A 12,638-nucleotide genomic window follows, 5' to 3' on the forward strand; every position below is an offset into this window, starting at 1 on the left:
AAATATACAAAACCACCAAATTAAGCCACAGTATAATATACTTATTGAAGAAAATGATCCATTACTACACATTGGTGATAAACAAAAAGATGTTAACTTTTGCTTTCAGTATCTCGTGTCATCACCTTTTGCAGCAATAACTGCTTATCAGCGACTCACAGTAACATTGGATTCTTTTCAGCAATAGCAATCATCACCAAGTATAGTATTCATTCCTATTTAATTGCATGTAAATTATCCTCTGATCAGATAATGGACTTCAATGGCAAAAAAATGCTCATTCAGCACACTTTGCGATCCTGTTATGTTCCAGTTAACAAGAAACAATGACAATCAGTCATTTTAAGGTGTGACAACTTGCTCTTTAATTAAAAACACAATCATTTGTACAAGAAATGTACACAGAAAAATATACATGGACAGCTACATACTTTTTGAATGAATGAAAACAAAGCAAGCAAACATACAAAAATGCTCACGAAAGGATGAAAAAAAAATGCCACGATAAAAAAAAGAAGAAGAAAGAAACGTGTTACGTTGCTTTGGTCTAGTCACAGTGGCTACATTTGAAATAGATATTTTGACTAAATAAAAGACAATGTCACTTTGTTATACTATTTAGTGTTTTACATATTTACACAGAAAAAAACGCTTATGTAACAATGAGAAGAACTGAGGAATGAGGGAGAGATGGAAACAGAACTTTTCAGCATGTGAGTCAGCTTGTTTAGCATCACCTGTGCTTGTTGGTAATGTGTATCTGTGGTGAGTAACAGTCTATGTCTGGTTACAGTGAATGCGGTTGGACGAACAAAACTTGGCCACTTCCCATGGCTTTACCAGGAGAATTTATACACAGCGCAGGCTTTTAAAACTCAACAATGTGTCTTGAACCACCTGCGTGTGGTAATGTCATGCAACCTACGTCCTGGTCAAACTTATCAACAAAATTTGCCTGATTTTTCCAAATACAGGAAATCAAACACTTTTTGGCTTGCTCGGATCTGACTCCACTGAAAAGATATAAATCACATGCATTTATAAATGAAGGACGCGACAAAACCCAACAATGAGGAGATGACTCGCTGTGATATTATGATACTGAAAATCAAGTGAAAGATCAATCAAAATGGAGAGACAACAGACTTAAAATGAGCCGAAAACCTAAAAGCTCCCATCGCTTTTATCGCCTGCTTTTCAGGAAGTTTGGTCGTTAGAATGTACTGTTCTCCACACAGACTATATAATGTAAACATTTACTTGTCATGCATTACAGTATTAGGTGCACGCTTTCTATGCTGATGCCTCCATTTGTAATTGATCCATCAATTGAAATATTGGTAGCCGATATACATTAACTCTCACTTACACCAGCACTACAACAAAATATCTTCAGGTGCGATATATATATATATATTTATATATATATGTATATAGAAAAATATACAACATCTCCTCCATTATATAGATTTCCATGTCACTATTATTCCTCGTTAAAGACTCTTTGCAAAATAAAAGTTCTCAGCAGCCCTCTAACACTATGCTCAGTGTCGTACACAACCCTGCATTTACTGTAAGAAAAGAGAGCAGAGCAGCCCACGGCTTCAAATGTTTACTCGCTCCACAACCTGCCCTGAACACATTCCCTGCTGGAGCCTGAACTCACCTGAGCCAGCTTCTTCTGGAATCTCATACAACAAAGACATGCAGACATGCCACTCTCATTACCTGTATAGCAGTCAGTGAAGATTATAATGTAGTCTAGCAGGAACTAGGAAGACTTGAAGTGTCATTTGGCTTTGGGCTGCCAGTAGCTACATAAAGGGCACAAATGGGATTGACAGGGAACAAACAAAAACTCTAAACAAGCATGCTTTAAATCTCTGACATCCCAACCAGACTGTAATGCTGTAGATGCTCTTTATCTTTAGTTTCCTCAGTTTTTAGGGGGGGAGACAGAGAAAAAAAACAAACAAGGAGACACTGCTTCCTAGAGCTAAGTAACAACTTGCTGCATTGTCAGAACAAGCTTACACTGATCGAGCGCCGTAGCAGGACTGTTGGTGGTCTAGAAAACATGAGCAGTGAGTTCAAACGAAGCCTTTCCTTGGAAAGTTTTAATATCTGTGTCCCCACGGTTTAGGAAATGACAGAATAGGATTTCCGCATAGAAACAAACCAAGAGCTGTAATATAAAATTCGGCTTCTTTAACTTTGATGATTTGCTTCACGGGAAAACAGTCGCAGGAAAGTTGTGCAAAATAGTGCCATGTTTGTCATGGTAAGCTGATTATGTAATTGCCGTCGATAACTGTTTATACTGCATTTCTCTTAAGTGATGGACATTCCTTCTCAAACACACACTGCTGAGAAAATGCCTCCAAAACAACTAAATGAGCAGCTGATATTGTGAACTCCATAAGATACAAAAAGCAAACATTAATGATTTTTTTTGAGTTAGAGGATGGATGCCAGTGAGCACAGTTTGGATGAGCCATCATTAACTGAATGACTGTACTGATGCGTGATCACGTGCATGCTGGTGGCCAGTGAAGCTTGTGATTGCTCGTTGACGAGACTGCGCTACATCTAGTGATTTTTTTATTTTCATTACCCTGATTTTAAAGTGGTGTGACAAAGAAACATTTTTTTCACTGCTTTTAGTTTCACAGACAAAAGGAGTCTTTGTGCTGGCTTTGTAGTGGTATAAAATGTATTAAAAGTGCCGTAGGAAACACTTTATAAGGATTAACTGGAGTACATCTCTGTAAGCAGGAAGTTAAGAATGCACCTTTGTGAGAGATGTCCCTTTTGACAGTGACATACGGTGTGAGCTTCTTCCAGGCAACGCCACCTTGAAGACAGTGCAGTATTTGGCCCGGAGTTCAATGTTTGGTTTACATTTTCGGGGACTTTTGTGAGTTGTATTTCCATGTTACTGTGCACATTTTACTGTAAATGTGTGTGTGTTCAGATCTCGGTGGCAGTGATTTCCTCAAAGTGGATGTCGTTGCTGCCACTGCGGACCTCATAGTCCTCCATGTCCCTGTTCTCCAGCTCCAGACTCAGCTCCCTCATCACTCGCTCGAGTTCGCGGTTGCGACGGTACATCTGGATGTAGTTCTGCTGCAGCTGCTTTTGGTAGCGAATTACCTGGTTCGAGGGGAAAAATGCTACGTGAGTAAATAAGTAAGTAGAATCAGAGTGGAATATATCTCAACATCTGTGACATTGAATAAAACTGATGATAAAAAAAATGTGAAATTTTTACTTTTTCCTTCTCCTCGTGCCACACCCTCCTCTCATCTTCAAACCGTGACAGCTGACCCTCACTCGTCCTCCTCTCATACATGAGCTCAGCTTTCAGTCTATCAACCTGAAATAAAGAGAAACTGTAACATCTCTGTGTTGAAGGGCATCATTTGTAAGCTTCTTAACTGTATATATCATCTTTATTGGGACAAGTATCTAAAACATCTCTACAAGAACATTTTCAAAGCCTCTGACAGAATAAGGGGATTTCATCGACTGTGGTACATCACACCATTTAAGAGAATGCAGGGAAATCTCTGAAAGAAATATGGCTTTAATGAGCTAGAGATAGAGACCATCCAATTTGTTTACTTGTGGCAGGAGGCGAACTTTAAATGCCAGCATCTGGGATAGTATAGTGGCAAATTACTGCCCATGACATGCTTTCGCAGTAACACATGCTGCCATCCGGATAGCATGTACTCCTATAATCAATTATGTCTGGAAAAGCTGAAGAAAAAAACATGTACCTGCTGTCTGAGTCCCAGCAGTGTTTCTGCATTCTGCCTCTGTGCCTTAGCTTCATCACTCTCTCCTCCCCACACCAGATGAGTGTCATCTCCATCACGGTACATTGCAGGACTGGGACCTCCCCTTCCAACAACACATCTACCATGTTGGAGTGAGAAGCCCATGCAGTGCCCCTTCATGGTTACATTTCCAGGTAGAGAGTGTCCACTATGACTAGACAGAGTGTCACGGAGGTGGGCTGACTCCTCCTCCAATCGGCTCACTTTCTCCCGGAGCAGCTCGGCTTCACTCTTGCGCCTCTGGAGTTCATTCTCGCAGACTTCCAACTCCAGTGACCTCGTCCGGAGGGCAGCCTGGGCCTCCTGGGTTCGAGCCTGGCTCGCTTGCAGCTCAGACCGAGCTTCCCTCAGCTGGGCCTTCAAGACAACGATCTCCCCTGCTTTCTGGCTGAGCTCAGACTGGATCTCCTTCAGCTGCTGCTTTAGGAGGGAGATCTCTCCTGACTTCTGACACACCTGATAAACAGAAGGGAGAAAGAGCTAGAGTGAGCTGAAAACCCTGAAAAAACTAAGTTATAACCTCTTATGGCAGACTACAGACTGGCATTTTGGCTTTGTGTCTCCTTAAAGGGTAACATCAAATTCTTTCAAGCTTAATTTAAGCTACCAGGTGTCATCTTCTTCTCTTTTGGTGGCATTTCATGCTATTACTGAACAAATACACAGCAGGGAGAAGAAGACAAAATGACAGGGACATGCAACAAAGGTTACTTGATAAACTCAGGAATTGCTTTTAACATCTAGAACCTTTAATCGTTACACTGCCGCTGACCTGACTCCTCTCCTGTGTCTGACTTTAACCCACCTCCCACTTCGTCTCCTCCAGACGTGGGCCCAGCTGAGTCTGCTCCCTTTGGATGGTGGCACACCTCCTTTCCAGTGTTTCTCTGTCCTGCAGCAGAGACGAGAGGTCCTCCTGCAGCTTCTTCTTCTCTTGCTGTAGCTGGAACACCTGACAGCACATAGGGATGTATACTTTCAAACATACTAACATACGATATGCCAATCAAAAACAAGGCATTACAGATTAGTTGAATCAGGGGGAAAACAGCGGATCAACTGTGTTACTCAACAATATTTTATCTTCATTTTCAGCACAAACTTGACTTACCTGTAACTGTAGCACCTGATGTGCTCTCTGGGCCTTCTGAGAGGCCTGCTTCATCTTCGCAGCACAGCTCTGTCTCAGCTCCTCCATCTCTCTTTCACAGCGACGCTGCTTCTCCTCATACACCTTGCACAGCAGAAGACAAAAGTGAGAGGTCAGACACTGGTCATTCGTCTGTAATGACATCAAATGAAGTCGTTTATTTGGCACTTGGAGGAAAGTGTGTCTCACCTGGCAGATAGCAGCTTCATTCTCATCCAGATTTTCCCGGAGCTGCTGGAGCTCCAGGTCTCGTTCCCTCAGCTTCTCCTCCAACTCCCTCACCACCACCTCGTATCCTTCCACAGGTGGCGGTGAGTGGCCACAGGACCCGCTGTCTGACAGGGGCTGCCCGCGCCCACTTAACGACCCCGAGCCTGTGCTCTTGCTGGATGATGAACGTCCGCTGTCTGAGTTACTGTGACCGTGGCTCCCACTCCCACCTGAAGTGGTGCGGCCCAGGCCTGACACAGGCTCCACTTGGCCCCCAGAGCCAGACCCCGAGCTGGAGCCCTCACTGGGGGCCAAACTGTAACCTGTGCTGCTGTGAGTAGGGAGGCTGGAGAGGGAGTTCCTCCCTGAATCTGACATGGAGCAGGACTGGCTGCTGCGAGCATTGCGACTGTATGAGTTGCGCTTCCCCTCAGAGCTGGAGTTGCAGCTGTTACCGTTTGTGCCGCTTGCACTAACGGCTCCTCCGAGGGGCAGCAGGAGGTTGATGCTGGCCTGGCTCTCGGACAGACTGTTGCCTCCTGGCCTCGGCGACAGGTACTGCACAGAGTGACGGTTCTTGGGAACAACAGGTTTGAATGCTGTAGGACGGATCAACACTTTCTCCATGTTCTGAAAATACAACATTTTAAAAATGAATGCCAATGACCGAGACAAGCTCATTTGTACTAATAAGTAATGACTGAGTAAAACACATTGGAAAGGCATTAATGATATGCTTGAAGATCACCTGACCAGCCTCTGATTAGCTTGATTTGATTTTATTGATATTTATGAGTTATTAAGTACATTTCTCAATGATACTCCATCTGTATGAGATATAGAGAAAGGCTAGAGAGAGTGGGAGAAAGTGGTACCAGAGAAAATCTAATTAAAGGGCAGGGAAACTAAGGAGACAGAGGAGAGTGGAGGAGGAGATGCGACAAAGACAGGGAGGGTGAAAGCTTTTCCTGTTCCGTAAGCATTTAGTTAATGATCTTTCTCAGGGTACACTGAATACATCATTGAATGTAAGCGAGCTCTGACACTGATCATGATGTGTCTGCAAGGTGAGTAGCTGTCAAATGATCCATCCGAGCCTGTCAGGGTAGTGATTAAGCTCTCCTCTGGATCGAAAGAAATGAAATAGCCAATTAGACAGTTGAGTTAATTTGCTTTAAAATAAAAAGTCCACACGGGTAGCAGATGCCTATATATGCTCCACGATTTTGTAAGAGTGCAGTATGAAATTTAGCCCTTTAATGTCCTTACTGAGAAGAAAAAAAGAAAGAAAGCAAAGGAAAAATGTTTTCCGTGCATTGTTTAGTTCCCTTGGGGCAATAACAATAAGAATCAATGATTTTCTCACAAATGCTTAGATTATGGTATGAGAATGAAACTTCAGAAAGTAATGTTATAACACAAACTTTCTGACAGCATTATATATTCAAACTGGTTAAAGTAGGTTAACTTTCATCAATTTGAATAAAATACAGTATAATTATGAGAAAAAAAATTGCACTGCTAAGTGGACATTGAAAGCTTGGGAGGGCCGAGAAAAATCCTCACTATTATATTTAATGATCCACAGTGTAATCTTGAGCTGTAATCGAAGACAACGATGTCCTATAAATAGGACAAAGGTCACGGACATGAACTCATCTGTAGATAGAAAGCTTGTAGGGATTCAGTGTCATGCTGATCAATCACTTAGAGATTTCCAGTAAGGTATTGTTTCACCCTATTGCTTCACATGCATGTTAAACAAACAAAATATTTTTACCAGGTAAAACATTCTTAGAACCTGTGAGGAGTTTTGTTGAGCAGATTTAATAGATTACTTTTTTTTTGGTTGATTTCTTTGTTAATTCCTTTTATTAACTTTTTTTTAAAAGCATTTAACCACATATCATCACTTTATTAGTAAGTAGAGCTTGCAAAGAAGTGGAAAAGAGTGGACCCAGAAATTAGATGATGATGATAATGACAACAGTCTCAAAGGTCAAGAATTTTCAGACTCTGCCACAAACACGCAGTTATGGTGCAGTTTGTAGCAAAGGTCTGGAAACCAGCTTTCTATTATTCTGTGTAAGAATGGCTCAAAACATCATCAGACACTAAGCCTTTTATACTTACAGAAGTGTATAATGTCACAAGAAAAAGACATTTCAGAGCACCTCAGAAATTTACAATCAAACAGATTGTGTACAAATGGAGGAAATTAAAGACTACTGTTAACCTGTGATAGATCCCTTTAGGAGTGAGTTGTGTAGTGATCTGTGAGGTCAAAATGGAATCCAGAGTAACTTTAAAGCAGCTGAAGGCCTTTCTCACAATACAAGAACACTAAACAACGTTTTTCATCGCAGAGCTACAAGAAGAAATTTACCATAAAGAGCCCTGCTGCCCAACTGCAGTTCGCTAGATTATGGGGAAAAGAGGACGGATAGATCCATTATCTGTGGCCAGGTGATTATTTGTGTTAATAAGCAGCATCATGTTTAGAGAAAGAAAAACACTAAATTGGAGCATAAGAACCTTATTTCATCCATTTCAGATATTTTACCTGATCTGTTTAGCTGCAGTTAATGCTGGAGATTCACACCAGATTTTGAATGGTAGATAAACATACTTTTGTCTCAAATATTTTGATACTGGATCATTTACATTCATAAATAAATGACAAAGAATTGTTCTCTTTGGATCTTCTTTGAAGACGTACCAGAAAATCTGATTAAGTTTTACATCACATCAATGCAAAAATTTCAGCAAATGGAACCAAATCCACAAACTATTTTTTTAAACCTGCATGTACTGTACATTGTTGTTACTTCTGCTAACTTTTAGTTAGACAAACGTATAGCAAGATAAACTTAACTTATCATTCTACAGCTAGATTTCTTCTCCTTACCTTCTCTAGCTGTCCAGACACTGGGATGAGTTTGGGAGGAGGTCCACCAATGTTGCCATTCAAAGCCTTGTTGTCCCTTTGGTCCTCCGAGTCACTGCAGGGGCTGGCAGCTGTGAGCACCAGGTTGTCGTTCCAGTCTCCAACCACCGCCTCATCACTCACAAATGCAAAGTTCCTATTAGTGCCACCACCTACTGCTCCAGCAACTGCTCCACCCCCACCCGCCCCAGCAGAGTTTCCAGGTCGTGGCTGCTTCTTGGTGGGCAGTGGTGGAGGAAGAACCTTGGCTTGAGGCTGTGTTTGGTTGCTGATAACCAGCAGTTGTTCAAGGGAGCTCCCGCTGCGGAGGGTATTATCCTGGAGCCGGAAGCAACTGGTTGCCGGCGTGGAGCGCCTTGGCTTGGTGGAGAATTCACTGGCAGCCCTGCAGTGCCTCTCCTGGTACGTCCGACCCGATATGAGACTGCTGACTGAACCCATGGCTGTCTCTGAACTGCAAGGCCCACAGGTGTCAGAGCAGGCGCCTGAGGGGGAATGGGATGATAGCGGCCCACACTGCTGGACGTCGAGACCTGGATTGGGGTGGTCACTCACAGGTAGTGCCTGAACCAGAGCCATGGCAGCCTGACAGCGTCAGACGCACCACACACTCTGATAAGAGAGAAAATAGAAACAGTTTAAACTAACAATAGAGAATTTTGTCAATTTGTTTTGCTCTTTGGCTCCCCCCTACAGTTGCGTGTTATTACACTACTGTCATAAAAACAAATCACTGTGTGAGCCCTGCACTCATACAACCACACGCATGAATTTGTTGTCATGTTGAAGAGGCAACAAAGATTCCATCGAAAGCCATCAATGCCAAAGAGTCTGGTTGAACTGTTGGGGTTAAGATGATTAACTGAAAGTTTTATTATTTTTCAATATATGAATAATCTATCTTCATAAAGCAGTGACAATATGTACACAGTTCTTCTTAAGACACAAGCTTGTCTCAATAACCCCACTGACCCTTCCCATTGCCTTCAGGTTGTATTAATTAGCAAATCAGCTACACAATCAGTTCCTAATTTTGCCTGAGCAAGACCTGTGATTGGAGGAAATGCTAAAAATAAAATCAATGGAAGTTGTGGGCGGGATATGCGATTCACAGATGGCAGACAATTAAATGGCGAACCTACACAAAAACTTTATACTATTACTATACTAACTGCACGTTTATCCATGAATAAAAAATATGTGAACATGTAGTAAAGGACCTGAAGCTCATCATCCTATCACTATTCAGAAAATCGTTTTCTTAAACAAATGATTAAATAAGCAGCCTTTTATATGTTTAAGGTTGAAATATATATATTTCCTTGACATGCAAACATATTACCCTTAAAAACAATCCTATTTGCATCCATGCCACCAAATAGTTTATTGATTTTAGGCCAGCTGCTACTAAAAAAACATTCATTAACTCATTAACTACAGTAACTTCACCGCAGTTTCTTTACATAAGATATACTGTGTATCTCTAGTGACAGCACTGCTACCTGCCAATGTCATTAATGGAGCAGGAGAAGAAAAAAAAATAAGCATTTGGGAAAAGCTGAGGGCAACGCAGGAAGAGGGACAGAAACGAGTCACAGTCATCACATCTGAAGTTGCTCTGTGATTTTCCTGATCGTCCTTATCTGAAACTGGGAGCTGTCATCTGTGTACTACTTCTGAAGGTCTTTGAAATTCGCTGTTCAACCGTCACAATACTCACACCTATCAAAACAGCTTTGAAGAAACGAACAATAGCTTCACTTGGTTGCGGCACTATTTTTAGGAGGAGAAACATGAGCAGATATTATTAACACAATGAGTGGAAGCAGATTAACTCCTCCATTTGCAGATAGTTTTATCAGTCGTTGTTACCCAGGGGAACAGAGAGGGGACACATATCCTCAGCCTGCTGTGCCAAACTCAAGCCTGTCTGGCCAAGTGGAATAATCCTTTGGTGCTATGGCCACAAAGAGACTGCCAGGACTAACACAGTCATACACACTGATGCTCACAGACTTGCAGGGCTCCATCCACACAAAATGGATGCATCACAGTGCACATTTCTGTCTTATTTCAAATATGTCAACACATGGAAACACTTTCATTTTTACCAACAAATAAAAAATATTACAATGGGAAAAAGCTGTCCCAGATTTCACAAATGCTTTTGGATAACATCTCTATTGAAGCTATTCACAGGGCTGAACTACAGAAAAAGTAACCGATGCAGTTATTATTTCTTAAAACGATCAGATATGATAAATCCAGTTTTATTTTCTCACTTATTTCATAGAAAACTGTTAAGTACATATGGAACTGTCAAATAGGAGGGATCTGCTCAGGCTTTTGAAGCACACTCAAGGCTAGAGTCTGAACACGTTTGGAAGCTTCTGAAACTTTCTCAAACAATCTGACGGACTCATAATGAACATTCAATTGTAAGACGAGAAAGTATGCAAGCTTTGAACTTTAACCCAAGGCAATGCCATTAAAGGCATTTTCATTTTAGGAGTTGTGTGAAGTACTTATTAGCAGTAAATTCTTACCTGCTGTTGACAGCAGTCAGAGCACTCTCAGTTTGTAGAAACAGGGAGGCATTCAGGGAGCTAAAGAAGCTACCAAAACGGCACCACAGAGGAGGGAATTGGTGTCGGTACACATCATTGCATGCACGGTGGCTGGCCAATGTATCCTGAGCATAACTTTTGAGAAAATGTATTTTGGCCAGTGTGTTAGTGGTTTTGCTTTTGCAGGCTTTTCTCTCATCTTTACTGTTTTATAGTTGATTGTTTAGGATTAGACTGGTGGAATTGTGAGTCACAGTTGATCAGTGGCAGGAGGCATCTGGCTGCATGCAATGATGCAGAAGTTCTTCGGTTGAGAAAATAGTGAAAAACTAACCAACTGTTTGATACAAATAAAAAGGCATGGTGTAAAAGTCACTATATATAGCATTTATTCAAATCATTCCTACATCTTTTGAGGTTTGAGTTGTTTTAGATAGTGAAAATTCACTCTGCTCTGGCCTGCTTTAAGTGGCCGTTAGTTTAGCTTCCCTTTATGAATTTATTCTTGATTCTGCAAACTGAGAGTGCTCTGACCACAGTCTGATGCAGGTGAAGAGTACTCAATACAATGCAACCTAGAAAATGCACAGAAAAAAACCTAAAAGTATCTCTTTACTTCTAAACCATACAGTACCAAGTTACCATTTGAAGTTACCGGAAATCAGTAATTGTGAGCCTACACTTACGAAACAGAAAGCACTTTGAATTTGAAGGGTGGAGGGGTGGTGGAGTACTAAGTTGCAGGACCTTTGTCCTGAAGTTGTGGGATTTTTGTCCAGAGTTAAAGTCCAGTGGAGACCAATGTTTTTTCACGAGTTCTCCCACAGAAACTGGACTCTAAATCCTGTATTTTTGCAATTGTACACTCTTTTGCAAGGTTTAGACATCTTGTTCAGGTAGAAGAAAGTATCCTGTTTCACAACTCTGCATGCTCCTAAGACAGCATCAGCACATGACGTGGAAGAGTGATATAGCACTTCATCTTGTTTCAACCATACTGAAACATGAAGTTGCACGCACAGGAAGTAAAATTAAAGAATAAAAAATAACCTAAAGTTCTGCTCCATAATTTTAAAGAGATCATACTCCATTAATCTGTACTAATTTTCGGTTGGTCTAATTTTTTATTAATAATCAGCCAGCCGGGTGATTCAATTCCTGCCAGTTCACTCCTCTCCGACTAAACTCTGAAGTTGTCTGCAAATACAGGGAGTGAGTGGGAGTTAAAGCGAGGAGACCGAGTCGGTAAGTACATATGAGTTAAGGAGAAAAAAATATGTGTGGTATGTGATTACTTCCCATGCCAAAATAGACAGGCCTCACAACCTCCCTTTACCTTTTATGCAGCCGCCTCCCCCTCCCCCTTCTCCTCTTCACTCCAGGCCCTGACAAGCACCTCTCAGGCAGGGATAATAGAATTAACAACCCTCTGTGACCAGCAACCGTGACCCCCCCCACCCCTAAACTGTGACCTCCAGGGGTAGGGTTTTGTTCTGGCTACTCTGGCAACAAATCTCAAAGGCTAATTTCCCCCTCTTATGTTGCTCACTGGTTGTGTCTTAAAGTTATTGAAGCCCTCCTTTCCTTCTTGTAACATTCCTCTAAGAAAGTGAAAACACTTTTACTATCCCTCCATCTGCCCTCCCCGCTTCCTCTTTCTTCCTCATTACCAGCATTTTCCTCGGCTGTCAGTAACACAACACAGGTAGTAAAAAAAACGGTCATCGCCACTAAATATAGAAAAAGATCTCAAGTGCCTGTAATAATTCTGATAGTCTTTCATGAAGCATTTCTCTCACGAAGGTATTTGATTCGGCACACAAAAATAACTCCAATAATATTGCAAGCAGCTTGTGTGGGGGTCAACCCAGGGGCACTTTACACTGTATCCGGACTCTCTAAGGCTATTAAATGATGCTGAA

General features: G+C 41.7%; 1 protein-coding gene across 2 annotated transcripts in view; it reads right to left on the reverse strand.

Moving 5' to 3' along the window:
* Window positions 1-340: 340 nt before the first annotated feature.
* Window positions 341-12,638, reverse strand: part of lzts2a (leucine zipper, putative tumor suppressor 2a) — a 46,913-nt gene continuing 34,615 nt past the window's right edge. For both annotated transcript variants that reach the window (XM_075478312.1, XM_075478311.1), the window contains 7 exons: window positions 8,111-8,761; window positions 5,182-5,832; window positions 4,954-5,076; window positions 4,648-4,794; window positions 3,783-4,298; window positions 3,272-3,376; window positions 341-3,153 (listed from right to left, as the gene is read on the reverse strand). In XM_075478312.1, the coding sequence (XP_075334427.1) occupies window positions 2,971-3,153; window positions 3,272-3,376; window positions 3,783-4,298; window positions 4,648-4,794; window positions 4,954-5,076; window positions 5,182-5,832; window positions 8,111-8,728 (2,343 nt within the window). In that variant the 5' untranslated portion in view covers window positions 8,729-8,761 and the 3' untranslated portion in view covers window positions 341-2,970. The remainder of the gene's footprint in view (window positions 3,154-3,271; window positions 3,377-3,782; window positions 4,299-4,647; window positions 4,795-4,953; window positions 5,077-5,181; window positions 5,833-8,110; window positions 8,762-12,638) is intronic.

This window comes from Odontesthes bonariensis, chromosome 2 (genome assembly GCF_027942865.1).
Source record: "Odontesthes bonariensis isolate fOdoBon6 chromosome 2, fOdoBon6.hap1, whole genome shotgun sequence".
NCBI classification, from domain to species: domain Eukaryota; kingdom Metazoa; phylum Chordata; class Actinopteri; order Atheriniformes; family Atherinopsidae; genus Odontesthes; species Odontesthes bonariensis.